We start from the raw sequence: 15,662 nt of genomic DNA, 5'->3' as shown, positions 1-15,662 counted from the left end.
GGTCTCCCAATGGATAGATGTCCCAGCAGATGGGTCTCCCAATGGATAGATGTCCCAGCAGATGGGTCTCCCGGTGGATAGGTGTCGCAGCAGATGGGTCTCCCGGTGGATAGATGTCCCAGCAGATGGGTCTCCCGGTGGATAGATGTCCCAGCAGATGGGTCTCCCGGTGGATAGATGTCCCAGCAGATGGGTCTCCCGGTGGATAGGTGTCGCAGCAGATGAGTCTCCCGGTGGATAGATGTCCCAGCAGATGGGTCTCCCGGTGGATAGATGTCCCAGCAGATGGGTCTCCCGGTGGATAGATGTCCCAGCAGATGGGTCTCCCGGTGGATAGATGTCCCAGCAGATGGGTCTCCCGGTGGATAGGTGTCGCAGCAGATGAGTCTCCCGGTGGATAGATGTCCCAGCAGATGGGTCTCCCGGTGGATAGATGTCCCAGCAGATGGGTCTCCCGGTGGATAGATGTCCCAGCAGATGGGTCTCCCGGTGGATAGGTGTCGCAGCAGATGAGTCTCCCGGTGGATAGATGTCCCAGCAGATGGGTCTCCCGGTGGATAGATGTCGCAGCAGATGGGTCTCCCGGTGGATAGATGTCGCAGCAGATGGGTGTTCCAGTGGATAGATGTCGCAGCAGATGGGTCTCCCGGTGGATAGATGTCCCAGCAGATGGGTGTTCCGGTGGATAGATGTCCCAGCAGATGGGTCTCCCAATGGATAGATGTCCCAGCAGATGGATGTTCTGGTGGATAGATGTCCCAGCAGATGGGTGTTCCGGTGGATAGATGTCCCAGCAGATGGGTCTCCCAGCCATGGACCCATCCGAGGAAGCTCTCTCCACCAAAAGGACCTGGTGCTCTGTTCAGAAAACCCACTGTGCTCCTTTGAAGACCCACCTTGAACTCCCAGCAGAAGTCATTGCCCACCATGCCATGACCACGGCAGGTCTGGTTTGGAAAGCCCTTGGCCTCGTAGCAGGGTGTTTCCAGGTGAATTCCCCCTGAGGCAAATGCCTCACCTCATTTTTTCCTGAAACTTGACATCTCACCCGAATTTCCTGCCCGCGCCAAACCTCCGCACGCCCAGGAGCGAGCGCTGGCTCTGCCCAACGCCACGCAACGTTGACGTCTTCAACAGCAAGATCTTCTCGGCCAACGGTGAGGGCTGCACGTGACTATTTAATTACAAAGCAAGGAGCGGTGCTGCAATTCCTGCACAGAGCCGACCGATTTTTATGGGTTAGTCACAGTGACAACATCAAATTTCATGGTTGGAATGGAGAAACAGGAGAAATTAAGTGGATGTTAATGGGACAAGATGGGTTTACGCGTTCCTCTGGCACATGGCATCACTGAGGCTTGAGTGCTGACCCCCAAGAACACCTTTACCCATGTTAGAAAATCAGTGTATGATTCAGTAAGTGGTAAAGTCAGCTCTGATTCCCTTCCTGGCATGTTTCTGTGGCCTGAAAATAGTAGTTTTTCATCTAATATCACATCAAGGTAGCCAAACTGATTATCTGCATGCCCTCCAAACAAACCTGGGCTAAATGGTGCAACCACCACCGCATCATTTTCCTTTAATGTGATATTTTTAATTTCGAAAGGGGGATGGTACTTACAGCAGCCCCCATTTTAGCGGGGGGAGATGCCTGGTTTTAGCATGCAGTAGCAAATTCCCACCTAGGAGATGTCAGATGTTGAGGCCGGACAGGGACCGCGGGGTGGTGGCACCTTTGGTGGTGGCATCACAGGGAGGTTCCAGCCGTGCCGCTGCACCCCTCGCGTTGGTGCATCAGAGCAATTAGGTGTTGGCTCGTTAGGTAAAGCTGGAAACAGGAGGCGCTAGGGGGGATTTTTAATTGTTTTGCCTGCGGAGCAGGTCCCGTTACTGATGTGTCCATCATCCTCCTCCCACCAGAGTGATGATGCTGGGGGGATGGATCGTGTGGCAGGAGGTGGAAACTCAATTAATGGGATTAATGATGTGGGAGGGGAGTGGTGAGAGCTGGGGGGTTCACACCACTGTTCCTGACCCGTCCTTCCCATCACTTGCTGCCCAGTCCGGGGTACAGGGGCGGCTGGTGGCTCTATCTCTGCTCCGCGCTGGGAAAATAAATAATGCAGATAAACTGCGTGAGAGAAATAGTTTCCGCTCATGGGAAGGGGCTGAGGATTTCTTGCTTCTCCTGTTGTCTTGGGTTTATGAACAGGCCGGAGGTTTTGCCAGAGCACATTGGGCTGCGGGAGAGTTTATGTCGGTACCAGGGGGGATTGGGACACAGAAACCTGGCCCTGGCCCATCAGGTTAAAGAAAAAAACCCATTTCACCTCCTGGAACGGCCGGTGAAAACCCGCTTTATTCCTCCTTGGCTGCCCTTGCCGTCATGCCATGGATTGCAATGGCTCGTTTGCCCTGACCGAGTAATTAGCAGGGCTGTTTGCTGAGGATGTTATTAAGCCGCGGCGCATGGTCCAGGAGCTCTGGCAACCCCAACTGCTCATTTCTGCCTTAACTTTTTTATTTTTCTTCTGCCTCTTTCAATTAATTTGCTATTAATTGGGTTTGGAATGAAGTTCTCAAATGACTGATAAATCTTCTTTAAGCTTAGGAGCTAATCGGTTTTGGAGGAGGGAGAGTGGTGGTAATAGAGGGGGAAAAGAAGTGCGTTAATTTTAGCAAATCTCTCAATTATGAACTGAAACAAATGGTAAATTGTCCTATTAGCTTAATAGGAAAAAAAGTGCTTTTGCAATACCCCAAGTCCATCATCTTCTTGCAGTACTGGTTGGTGTGAATATTGGTAAATATTAGTGCGCATATTGGTAAATACTGGTAAACCTTGGGCGATGGTATGTACTTTTCTCCTAATAGTACTTCTGAGCTTTTTCTTTTTTTTTTTTTTGGCAAGCAATGAAGTGTTTTCCCTAAATCTTTAAGGACTCTGAATGCTGCCACTAATTAAAGCCAATTGTATGCTATTAATTAATGAAAGTCATTAGTAGCCTTTTGTCACCTGCAGCACCAGAGTGTGCAAATGTGACTTAAACTTTTAGAAAAGCCTCTTGGTATCCTCGAGGCAATTAAAAATATGTATTTGTATGTCGCAAAGTGATCAAGAGCTTGAAAATAGAGGGATTTTCAGCACTGCCTTGTCCTACGGGGATGGGACCGAGCCCATATCACTTATATAATTTTTTCCTTTTCAGCGAGTTTTTAGTTCACGTGAAATAAATAATTGGGCAGAGGGAACGTGGTTGTTAAATACACACAGACGACAGGAAAGCGCTTTTTAAAGACACTTAGATGTGGTCCAGTTGTGCTTATTTTTAGAGGGTTTCTGTAGTCATTTCCCAAACTGGAAAAAAAATCAGGAAAGTCCCGGTGTTGGAAGGGGCTGAGTTGTCCCAGGCGGAATCACATTCATTGAAGCGGGAAAGGAAAAATCACAAGTGCTCCTTGTCACGGGACTGGGTGAATTGTTGCAGCATTTCTTCCTTGGCTTGTTGGGGTTTTTTTCTGGGTTTTGGTTCACCTCTGATGCCCGATGGCAGAGTAGTTGGTGCAAAGAGTTTAATGTGGTTTTGAACAGATACAAATTTCCATTGTCCCAGTCCCCTCTTTTTCCACTCTTCGGTGTCTTGATTTATTTTTTTTCCCCCTACCTTTTTCTCTGCTAATCTGCAACGTCCATCCTTACCGGCTCCATCCCAAGCACTCGTTCTGTTACGCATCTTCACGTACAGTAATACCTGTGCGCAGAAATAAGTTCCTACCTGAGTAGGATTTATTTTTTTAATATAGAGGAATGACTTGCAAGGCTCGGCTGCTTGGAACTCAGAGAACTGGAGGGGCAGAGTGTTCCATACCATCCCATTCCCTTGAGAGCAGCACTTCCTCCGGGCGGAAAAACATGCAAAGTCTTTCTTGTAACAAGGAGCAATATTTGTATTTTGATTCCTAAATCGGAGATTATTTTGGTGGGGTGTATCTGGCGCAGGGTGTTTCTGCAGCACTGCCGGCGACCAGGCTCCGAGCACTTGATGTGCAGAAATTAGTGAATATTTCTGTAATTCTCCCTGGTTTTACTGGACTTCCAGCAAGTTGTCTGTGTGTCGGTGCTCAGCGAGCATCCCTCCCCGGGTGGGAGAAGGGAAACGTGAAGGTCTCGGTTTCATCTTGGGGCTGGTGAAATGACCCCGTTGCATCCCGTGGTGCTCCCACCCTGTCCCCGTGTCCCCCCGCAGCATCGCAGAGCTGGACAGGGGACACATGGGGAGCCACGTCCTGGGCTCGCGGGAGCGCTGCAGGAAAACCTGCTGTGGTTTATTTAGCCTGGAAAAGGGAGCAGCAGGTTTTCCTGTGGCTTCCCTGAGGTTTTGCTCTCAACTCTCCTGTTTCAAGACGATTTGGAGCCGTGGCAGCAATGGGATGGGCTGCTGGGTGCACAACGGGGGTGAATTGGGCACCTGCTCCCCGCGCAGCCCCCGGGGTTGTAATTTTACTGCTTTTTCCTTGAAAATTAGAAGCGGTGGAGGCAAGGGGCCTGCCGTGCCCCCATGCTCAAGCTGTTGTTTCTCCCGCAGCCATGAAAGCCGACCGCAAGCGCTTGAAGGGGGAGAAGACGGACCTGGTGAGCCAGATGCAGCAGCTGTACGCCACGCTGGAGAGCCGCGAGGAGCAGCTCCGCGACTTCATCAGGAACTACGAGCAGCACAGGAAGGTGAGTGCGAGAGCCCAGCGTTGGGCAGGGGGCTGGCCGTGGCGTGGGGGTGAGGCCTGGTTCGCAATGGGATAAAACGTCCCAAAGCTCCAACTGGCCTCTTGCAACTGGGAGGTGCTCACCAGATGCAAGGGCTGAACTGCAGTGGGTAAAGGATAAATCACAGAATCGCTTTGGTTGGAAAAGCCCCTCAAGATCATGGAGCACAACTGCTCCCCACCCCCGGCACTGCCCCATGTCCTGAGAACCTCACGTCCGTCTGTCCAACCCCTCCAGGGATGGTGACTCCAGCACTGCCCTGGGCAGCCTGTTCCAATGCCCCACAGCCCTTTGGGGAAGAAATTGTTCCCCAGATCCAACCTCAACCTCCCCTGGCGCAACTTGAGGTCGTTTCCTCTGGTCCTGGCGCTTGTTCCTGGGGAGCAGAGCCCGACCCCCCTGGCTCCAAGCTCCTTTCAGGCAGGTCAGAGATCAGGTCTCCCCTCAGCTCCTGTTCTCCAGCTGAACCCCCAGCTCCCTCAGCTTCCCCTCTTGTCCCCCGGCAGGAGAGCGAGGACGCGGTGAAAGCCCTGGCGAAGGAGAAGGACCTTCTGGAGCGGGAGAAGTGGGAGCTGCGGCGACAAGCCAAGGAGGCGACGGACCACGCCAGCGCTCTGCGCTCCCAGCTCGACCTGAAAGACAACCGCATGAAGGAGCTGGAGGCCGAGCTGGCCATGGTGAGCTCGGGAACGCCACGGGCGCTCGGCTCAGCGGCTCGAGGGCTTCAAACACAGAATTAGCGTGGTTGGGGTTGGCAGAGACCTCTGGACATCATCCAGTTCAACCCCTTGGGTCAGCAGAGCAGATCACACAGGGTCACGTCCAGACGGGTCTGAATGTCTCCAGAGGAGACTGCACACCCGCTCTGGGCAGCCTGGTCCAGCCTTGGGCACCTCAAAGTACACAAGTTTCTCCTCATATTCAGACGGAACCTCCTGTGTTTCAGTCTGTGCCCGCTGCCCCTCACCCTGGCGTTGGGCACCACTGAACAGGGTCTGCTCCATCCTCTGACACCCACCCTGGAGATATTTATAATATAAACAAGATCCCTCTCAGCTTCTCTTCTGCAGCTGAACAGCCCCAGCTCTCTCAGTCCCTCCTCATCAGAAAGATGCTCCAGACCCCTCAGCATCTTTGTAGCTCTCCAGTAATTCCTTGTCTGTCTTAAACTGGGGAGCCCAGAACTGGACACATTAAACACCCCAGCGAGTTTTGCATCCAAATGTTTGCTGCAGTTCTTGCATTATCGCAATTCCGGCAGAAAAAAAATCCATCTGTAAAAAGCAGCTGGATATTCTCAGTGCAGCAAGCGACACAATTTGGGTATTTACTTGCAAAGGGGAGGGTGGGTTTGGTGCAGCGTTGCTGCTGGTTTTGTTGCTTCAGGAGGTGTTCATATGGGTTTTTTCCGCCCCCATCACCACCTCGGTGTCCTTGCCCAGGCCAAGCAGTCCCTCGCCACGCTGACCAAGGACGTCCCCAAGCGTCACTCCTTGGCCATGCCGGGCGAGACGGTGCTGAACGGCAACCAGGAGTGGGTGATGCAGGCTGACCTCCCGCTGACGGCCGCCATCCGGCAGAGCCAGCAGACCCTCTACCACTCCCACCCCCAGCACTCAGCGGACCGGCAAGGTGAGTTCCCCCCGCACCTATTCTATATATTATTTAAAAAAAAAAAAAACCACAGGCAAAACACTCCAAAAATAGGTTTTTTTGGAAGTGCCTCAGAGGCTTGGCGTGGGGTCAGATGTTAACTCCCTGTGCCCCCCCCGCTGTTGCTTTCCAGCCGTCAGAGTGAGCCCCTGCCATTCCCGGCAGCCGTCCATCATCTCCGACGCCTCGGCGGCCGAGGGCGACCGGTCGTCCACGCCGAGCGACATCAACTCGCCCCGGCATCGAACGCACTCGCTCTGCAACGTAAGGCGCTGGGCGATGGGGGGGTTGCTTTGGTGGGGGGGGTTGCTTTGGTGGGGGGCTTCTTTCCCTGCCGCGTGGTGCGGGAACAGACTCTCGGGATGCTGAGGGTCCTCGACTTCCAGATATAATGTTTTGGGGTTGGAGGTTTGCTGACCTGGAGGTCTCCTTTCCTGGGGTTTATCCCAGCCTTGCAGGTTTGTGGTCACCAGGATAAGCTGTTTTTTGTTGGGATTTGGGGATTTCTGGGCTGTGTTGAGGCTGTTTCAGTTGGATCCGTCTCCTTCTGCTGCAGGGGGACAGTCCTGGACCGGTACAGAAGAACTTGCACAACCCAATTGTACAGGTAGGGCACAAAACCCCATTTAAATCCCACTCGTGAAACCCGTTTCTGTGCTAGCGAGTGATTTGGGGGGCTCAGAGACACCGGTTTGGTTTAAAAAGAAAAGAGCAGGAGCCATCCTGAGTTGTAAGTCTGGGATGTCTCAGATTTCTGTGATTTGCCCCAAAATCCAGGTAATGCCATAGGTGGTGGTTGTGCTCAGGGCCCGTCTTGGTCTTAATTTTTGCAAGGCACAGCCTAGATCAGATTATTCTCCTGTATTTGACCCTAACACAGAGGGGTATTTTTGCAAGCTATGGACAGACCCTTGCTCTGACCATCCTTACGTACCTGGAGCTGAAATCCTGAGCCGGTTGAATTAAACCAAAGCGCCTCAATGCTATTTTGGACCTGGACCTGAATATTTTTTGGGACCTGGATTCTGTGGTCGCTCGTCCCTGGCGTGGGGCTGCAGGGGGTGAATGAAGAACCCAGTGTCCAACCTCATGTCCTCTCCCCCCGCAGTCTCTAGAGGACCTGGAAGACCAAAAACGGAAAAAGAAGAAAGAGAAGATGGGCTTCGGCTCCATCTCCAGGGTGTTCGCCCGGGGCAAGCAGCGCAAATCCCTGGACCCCGGCCTCTTCGACGGTACGGCCCCCGACTACTACATCGAGGAGGATGCGGACTGGTGACCCCCCCGCGCCGGGCGAGCGCCGGGAGCCTCGTCCCAGCGCCGCCGTCGCCGATGTACATAATCCCACCCATCCCCGCCTGTGGACGTGTTACCTGTCGTCTTGGGAGCGATGCAGCTGTGTCGTAACTTCAGTTTTTTCCCTTTTTTTGTGTGCCTTTTTCTTTGTCGTCACTTCAGTTTGTCCGTTTGGGTTGGGGTTTTTTTTGTTGGCTTTCTTTTTTTTTAAAAAAAACAAAACAAAACAAAAAATTCCTTCTTCTTTTGATGAAACTTGAAACTTGAAGGACTGCCGTGTCTCTGTAAATACCAGAAATATTGTGCACTTTGTGCTTGTGACGTCTCTTGTCCGAAACCCGCTGTTTTCTGGAGCCCAGCCCGCGGGATGTCCTCGCTTGGGGACAAAGGACCTGCCCAGCTGAGGGACCTTAAAGAGAAAACACACACACACACACACACACAAAAGAAAATTTATCTCATTTGCTGTGACGTCTTCCTGGCCGAACCCCGCGGAGGCGACACGGGCTGGTTGTAACGCCCGCCGGTCTGGAAATTAAGTGTTTTAACGTTCCTTTTTCTTTTTCTTTTTTTTTTTTTTTTTTAGTTGTTTTAATTTATTTGCACAAACCCAGAGGAGCTATTCTAACTAAATTATTGCAGAAGTTTTTTGGGATTTTTATATTTTTCCACGTCGGTTGGGATGGGGCGGGGAGGAGGAAGGGTGTGTTTGTACTGTACTGTCCTGGGAAGCTGCTGCCGGGGGGGCTGGAGCCTTGGACCCCCCCACCCCGGGCTCTCTCGGCCCCAGGAGCACTTAACGCCTTGGAAAACACAAATTTAAATACATGCCGGGAAATTAAGCGGGGGAAAAAGCTAGTGGGGGCTTCGCCTCTGTTTTTTCCCTGCATTTTTTGGGGGGCTCACCCTTCGCTTCGAGTGAAAATTGGGGGATCCGGCATGAGCCGGGAGGCGGGGAAAGGCGATATCCCGAGATATCTCAAAACGCCACGTTTGGGGTGTTATCGCCGCTGGGGAAATCGGTACGAGACCCCCACGGGGAGGTTTTTCTGGCTCCGGGGTGATTTTTAAGAACAAGGTGGAACTTGTGCTTCCAAATCCCCTGGAAAACGCCCCAAAACCAGCCCCGGCGCGGCGGCCGCTTCCCCTCCCCACTAACACGCACCGCGCTCTGCTTATGCCAAGATAAGTACCTTATGCTTTAATGCTTACAATATAATTTTAAGCTCTTAAAAAAAATGTATTAAGATTTATTTAATGATGCTATAATAGTGTATTATTTTTCTTAACTCCGATACGCGTGCCCCGGTTAAAAAAAAAAAAAAAAGGGGTATTTTGTCTTAAATTGCCGAACTAAACCGCCGATGCCCTTGCGCTGTGTATTCCTGCAAACAGGATGATGCGGAGAGGCCACGGAGGGGGCAGGACAGGGTTCGCCCCGTGGCATCTTTCTCTGCAGAGAGGCATTTTTATCTGTTTTGTTGTTTGGGGGATTGTTTTTTGTTCATTCATTTGGTTTGGTTTGTTTTTCTCCTTGCATTTTTATAATTTAAACTATAAAACACCGGAACAGATGAGCAATCTCCTTGTTATCGAGTAGTTTCCTTTGCATTTCAGCTTTTTTTTTTTTTTTTTTTGTAAATTAGGAAATAATTCTAAAAATTACTAAGAGGATGATTTATTTAAGAGAGAACTTCGATAAATAGCGTATGAATTATGGGTAACATTAGATTTAACTTTTCCCCAATGTGAGTGGGGGAGAATCCTTGAAGGCATGGATGCAAATATAAAATTATAAAAGATCTAAATAAAGCTTATTTTAAAGTACGGGTGAACTCCATGTGATTTAATTGCTTGCCTGATGGAGATCCCGCTGGTGAACTGTTGTCATCGCTGTCGTGGCACTGGGAACAAGTGAACGTCACCGCTGTCCTGGCTGCTGGGTGAATCCGGGTCCCTGGGGTGATGGGGGATGCAGGAGAAAGATGCAGGTAAGGATGCAGGAGAAGGATTAAGGATGCAGGATGCAGGAGAAGGATTAAGGATGCAGGATGCAGGTAAGGATGCGGAGAAGGATGCAGGATGCAGGTAAGGATGCAGAGAAGGATGCAGGATGCAGAGAAGGATGCACGTTAAGGGTGCAGGATGCAGAGAAGGATGCACGTTAAGGGTGCAGGATGCAGAGAAGGATGCAGGTAAAGGTGCAGGTGGGATGCAGGAGAAAGCTGCATCCTTGGTCTGGCTCTTCCCCATGACCAGCTGCCAGTTGAGCACTTGCACCCAAACACAGCACCACTGGCCGGGGCTGCGGCCATTGGTGCATCCATATAAAATGGGAATGTAAGGATTTAAGGTAAGTAAAGGTTTGGGAATGCGGGGGAAGAGCCAGGACGTGTCCTCAGATCTGGAGGATGTAAAGCTGAGGGCTGAGAAAAGCAGGTGGGACAGAGAAACGACAAGTTTTTGTGCCGTAACACTCGCTCGTGGATAAATTATTGTTAATTTTGGATGGATAAAATTGTTATTTTATTACTAATTTTTTATTATTATTATTATTAATTTACAGGTGGCATTTGGCACTTGCAGGGTTGTGCCAGCACTTCCAGCAGGTCCCGATGCTGGTTTGGGGTCGGTGACTGTTCTCAGGCTGGAGCCAAGGGAGGACCCGCTCTCGCGAGTTGGAGCCGCTCGAGGTACTCGAGCCACAACTGGGAGGGGAAAAAAAAAAAAGAGCATTTCGGACAAGGCCCATGATGATTTTCTGGTTTCCAAAACGATTATGAGAGTGTAGATGAAGAGATGTGCTTTTCTTTTTTTTTTTTCTTAACAGAAACATCTTTCTGGGTTTGAGAGCAGCTGCAGAGCAGGTAAGAGCCTCCACAGTCCAAAACAGGGAGGGTTTAACAAAAAAAAAGAAGAAAAAGCTAGAAGCCAGCTGGCTCTGCAGCTCTGTCACCTGCAGCTGTAACACAGTATTAATGGGAATTAAACATCGCATTGAAGTGTAGCTATTGAGAGCAGCAGAGGTGAGCCAGGCGCAGACCATGGCTGGGTTTGCTGCACTTGGGAGTGATTTTCTGCTGATATTTGTCTTTTCCTGTCTGTGGCAGGGTGCAAAGCCTGTCCTGAGTGGAGGGGGCTTGTTCCCCGCCGTCTGTGGGTGATGTCCTGGGCTGAGGGGCTTCTCTTTGGTGGCTTCTTCCCCCTCCCAGACCTGCATTTCCCCAACAGCGGAGGGCAGACACACCAGGGCTGCAGGAGCCTGGCCACACTGTGTCCCGGCTGCGTCCCCCTGCATGGCTGCTGTGTCCCTGCTGTGTCCTCCTGCATGGCTGCTGTGTCCCCGCTGCGTCCCCCTGCATGGCTGCTGTGTCCCCCTGCATGGCTGCTGTGTCCCCGTTGTGTCCCCCTGCGTGGCTGCTGTCCCCCCGCTGTGTCCCCCTGCATGGCTGCTGTGTCCCCGCTGTGTCCCCCTTGCATGGCTGCTGTGTCCCCGCTGCGTCCCCCTGCATGGCTGCTGTGTCCCCCTGCATGGCTGCTGTGTCCCCGTTGTGTCCCCCTGCGTGGCTGCTGTCCCCCCGCTGTGTCCCCCTGCATGGCTGCTGTGTCCCCGCTGTGTCCCCCTGCATGGCTGCTGTGTCCCCGCTGTGTCCCCCTTGCATGGCTGCTGTGTCCCTGCTGCGTCCCCCTGCGTGGCTGCTGTGTCCCAACGTCTCCCCCTGCATGGCTGCTGTGTCCCCGTTGTGTCCCCCTGCGTGGCTGCTGTGTCCCCGCTGTGTCCCCCTTGCATGGCTGCTGTGTCCCCGCTGTGTCCCCTTGCATGGCTGCTGTGTCCCTGCTGCGTTCCCCTGCGTGGCTGCTGTGTCCCCGTTGTGTCCCCCTGCATGGCTGCTGTGTCCCCGCTGTGTCCCCCTTGCATGGCTGCTGTGTCCCCGCTGTGTCCCCTTGCATGGCTGCTGTGTCCCTGCTGTGTCCCCCTGCATGGCTGCTGTGTCCCCTCTGTGTCCCCCTTGCATGGCTGCTGTGTCCCTGCTGTGTCCCCCTGCATGGCTGCTGTGTCCCTGCTGTGTCCCCCTGCATGGCTGCTGTGTCCCCTCTGTGTCCCCCTTGCATGGCTGCTGTGTCCCCTTGCATGGCCGCTGTGTCCCCCTGCATGGCCGCTGTGTCCCAACGTGTCCCCCTGCATGGCTGCTGTGTCCCAACGTGTCCCCCTGCATGGCCGCTGTGTCCCAACGTGTCCCCCTGCATGGCCGCTGTGTCCCTGCTGTGTCCCCCTGCATGGCTGCTGTGTCCCAACGTGTCCCCCTGCATGGCCGCTGTGTCCCTGCTATGTCCCCCTGCATGGCTGCTGTGTCCCAACATGTCCCCGCTGCAGCGTGCTGCGATGCTGCCACCGTGTGAGCAGTCCCCGAGCCGCAGCCGAGCCCCGGCTTGCGACACGCAGGAGACGCCGCAGCCACCCCGGTGACCGTCGTCCCCACCGCGACACCGGCTGCCATGTGGCCAAAGGCTCCTGTGCCCCGTTGAGTTCTCTCGCCCAACAGCAACAAACCCCGGGCTGAAAATAAGCCCCATCCGTGCTGTAGAGATGCAGAACGCAGCTCAACAAATGCAGCACGAGGCAGTTTCTAAGAGCAGGGTGTGTTTATTTTAGGTCTGACTCGTGTTGTTTGTGCACTTTGCACCGGGAACGTCGTTGTGCAGATGGAGTCGCAAGTATGTTTCTCCTGCGAGGACTTTAGACTGAGAAAGGGAAATAATGGCTGCTCTGTGCCGGGGTGGACGGGGTGTCCTGCAGAGGGGGACACTCGGGGACTGCTGTGCTCCTTTACCGGTGTGTCCTGGCGTCATCTTTGGGTGATGTGACAACCGAAGCCGTGTTTGCTCATCACACCCCAGCCACGCACTGATAACCTGTAGATCAGGAGCGGATCTGGGAGGTTGCAGCAGGCGAGTCCCGGGGAGGTTTCCAGGAAACTCACCCCACTGCTTCAGGCAGGTGATCTCACCTCCCTGGGTTTTATTCTTTGCGTTAAAGAGCTCAAGTTGTGTGGACCCAGTAGCTGAATAAATTGTCAGGATGGCTGTGGGTTTGGAGATGCGGTCGGTCACGGAACGTGGGTGCTGGGGGACACGAATGGTGGTGTCTCCCCAAACACTGATGTCAAGGCTGCTGGTTTGTTGCTCAGAATCGCTGAAAATTTGGAAATGTCCTTGTTTATTTGTTCAGTCATTTTCGGTGTTTTCCTAGAAGGTGTCTGCTACTCTTGCTGCTTTGTGTGTATGAAGCCGATGTTGGAAATCGGCTCCATCCAACCGGGACAATGAAGCTGCAATCAGACCCTGTATCCAGGTAATGAGTTTTCCTTGGAGTTTTATCATCACTGCTGAGTGGTTTCCCAGCATTTTCCTAGTCTTGGGCACAAGCCATCGCTCACCATCTGCTCCTAATTCTGCAAAGCTACATTAAACCTCCACTCAGCTCTCTTAAATATCTGGACACCCCCATAACTCTTCTCTTCCAGCCCTGTTTCCCTCAAGCCCTGGATCTCGTATTCCCAATATTCCCAAGTCCTCCCTTGTCCTGGTCAAGCCTCATGGCACCACACAGGACACAGAGGTCCCGAGGAAAATGAAAAAGTTCCTCAACCCCTTTCCATACGGGACAGTTCTCCTCCCAGCCAAGCTGCGCTTTGCAAGGCAGGACTAAGCCGGAGCGTCACAGATGAGATGCAGCAGCCCCCAGGAGGAAGCTGCCGGGTTACTTATTATTCTTATAATTAATACAGCAGCTTTACTTGTGCTGTTTTCCAGGTTGCAGACATGCGTGTGCTTGAAGCGGCAGACGGCGACCTGGCCAGTTAGACTGGTTGTACCGGAATCGCCGTCCCTCCTGGGCTGCTGCTTTTCCTCTTTTTTCCCCCATTTACATGGCAGGTTCCCAGCCTGCAGCCCCAGCAGGCACTCTGTAAATCAGGGTATAGAAACCAAGGCATGGGGAACGGAGATACCAGTATAGACCAGTGCGTGTGGGCTGGGAACTGGGATTTGAGGGAGCTCATCGCAGGACAGGCTGGGATGGATTTTTATCCCAGGGGCAAAGCTGGGGCTCTGCTGTGCTACATGTTTCTGGGGTAAATGCTGAGAAAACTGCTGTGTGCTGAAGCACAGGGTTGAGAATTGGGGGCTATGAATTGGGGACCAGGCTCAGGCTGGGCTTGCCAGGGCCACAGCTGCTCCCCAAGCAGATGGTTTGCCTGGCAAATATTGTGCTGGTGTTCACCCACACCCAAAACGGGGCGAAATCAAAGTTCCCCGCTCCTGAAAGGCTGCGGTGTCAGGGGAAGGGGATGGCTTGGGGCTGTAGGACTGGGGAGGATGGAGTAGAAACCCGAGCATCCTCCCCAGCCCTGGCTGTGTTACACTTGTGCTAATTTAACTGCAGCAAATAACTCTCTGTATTAATAATATGCGGTTTGGTGGCTCTGATTCTTCCAGGACAAGCTGCAGGTGTCCAGGAGCGACGTGTCACCCCGAGCAGCATTGGAAAGGTTTGGAGGAATCCCGGGATGTGGCTGCGCTCTGCGCTGGGCTTTGCAGGGATTTTAATGTACACATTTGAACACCTTCCTTTGAGCAGAAAAAAGCCGGGGAAAACTGCCGGTGAGCAATTTCTGCCACTGAGGCCAGAGTAACGTGAGTCCCTGGCATCTCCAGCGAGTACCAGAGCATCAAATGCTCCTCTCAAAGGCCCTTTTGTTGCTGCTGATGGCTCCTGGTCAGGCTCTTGTTTCCTCCTTGGTGTTCCTGTACAAGCAAAGTCTTTATCCCACATATTTGGCTGGATAATCACCCGGGAGAGGTACCAGCCCACCCCGGAGTGATTTGCAGCGAGTGTTTGCAGGGGGAGGATTCGAGCTGCCCATAGATAAATACCCACGCCAGGACGGCTGCTATAGCTAGAAAGGCAAATGAGCCAAAGAAATGCATGTAAATGCGTTAGCCCACGGCAAAGTGCACGGCGGAGACTGAAGCAGCCATCCAGGCTCTGCCCTTCGAGGGGTGCGAGCGAAACCCCTTAATTTAGGGATGGGCAACCAGTCTGAGTCAGCATCACGAGGGGAGAGGAGGAAGAATTCTGCTCCAAAGGGAGCAACCGACCAAAGGGAGAGATGAAATGGCTTTAATGTGCAGCCACCTCCGGCTGGCCCGGCCCTGATGCTGCAGAAAAGGCCATTTCTGGCCAATATTCAGCTTTGCAGAGTGGGAACGTGAGGAGCCGCTTTATAAACGTCCTCTCTGTGCTCGTGGTCTCCAGGGCCCCTTTGCAGGGTGGGTGACGTTGCTCCAGCTTGGGCTGGGCTCTCCCCATGCAGGATCAGTGACAGTCACTGTATAAAGTGTATTTTCCCCCCCACTTTCTTGCAGCTAAACCGCAGAAAAAACAATTCCCAGCTATAGCTGGAGACGGCAGGTTTGTATTTTGATAAAGGTGCTGCAGGGAGGTGAAGAAGCAGAGGGAGAATTTGCCAGAGCGGGTGGCCAAACCCGAAAATGCAAAACAATCCATGCAAGAAAAAAAAAAAGAAAAAAATGGCATAGTTATTTAATAATTATATTCTTTTATAGCACAGCTCTGGAAGTTGGCCTTTGATTAGGTACTAGGAGCGGGGAAGGGCAGCGCTGCCGTGCACCGGGAGGAGGAGCTGGGGCAGGTGAGTCAGTGGAAAATACCGTCAGGTCCGTGCAGGATTGTGCTGGTGAAGGGAGAGATAGAGGGAAACTGGTAGTTCCCACCCGGCATCCTGGTGCCCCCGAGGCAGGGCTGGCCGTGCCGACTCACGCGAGGATATGTGACGAGTTGTGTTGGGTTCCTGATGCTTTTTGCCTTTGCAAGGACTTGCAGGGCTTAAGGGACAGGAAAAACTGCAGCAGCTGGTCCAGCAAGTGTAGC

General features: G+C 52.8%; 1 protein-coding gene across 3 annotated transcripts in view; it reads left to right on the top strand.

Moving 5' to 3' along the window:
* The window catches only part of KAZN (kazrin, periplakin interacting protein), a 79,682-nt gene extending 71,799 nt beyond the window's left edge, over window positions 1-7,883 (top strand). For all 3 annotated transcript variants that reach the window (XM_065650030.1, XM_065650031.1, XM_065650029.1), the window contains exons 3-8: window positions 4,587-4,723; window positions 5,269-5,439; window positions 6,205-6,394; window positions 6,549-6,679; window positions 6,972-7,022; window positions 7,524-7,883. In XM_065650030.1, coding sequence (XP_065506102.1) covers window positions 4,587-4,723; window positions 5,269-5,439; window positions 6,205-6,394; window positions 6,549-6,679; window positions 6,972-7,022; window positions 7,524-7,691 — 848 coding nt within the window. In that variant the 3' untranslated portion in view covers window positions 7,692-7,883. The remainder of the gene's footprint in view (window positions 1-4,586; window positions 4,724-5,268; window positions 5,440-6,204; window positions 6,395-6,548; window positions 6,680-6,971; window positions 7,023-7,523) is intronic.
* Window positions 7,884-15,662: the final 7,779 nt, after the last annotated feature.

The sequence above is a fragment of the Caloenas nicobarica genome, chromosome 22 (assembly GCF_036013445.1).
Source record: "Caloenas nicobarica isolate bCalNic1 chromosome 22, bCalNic1.hap1, whole genome shotgun sequence".
NCBI classification, from domain to species: Eukaryota; Metazoa; Chordata; class Aves; order Columbiformes; family Columbidae; genus Caloenas; species Caloenas nicobarica.
The sequence above is the reverse complement of the archived record's forward strand: the minus strand, read 5'-3'. Positions and strand labels throughout refer to the sequence as shown.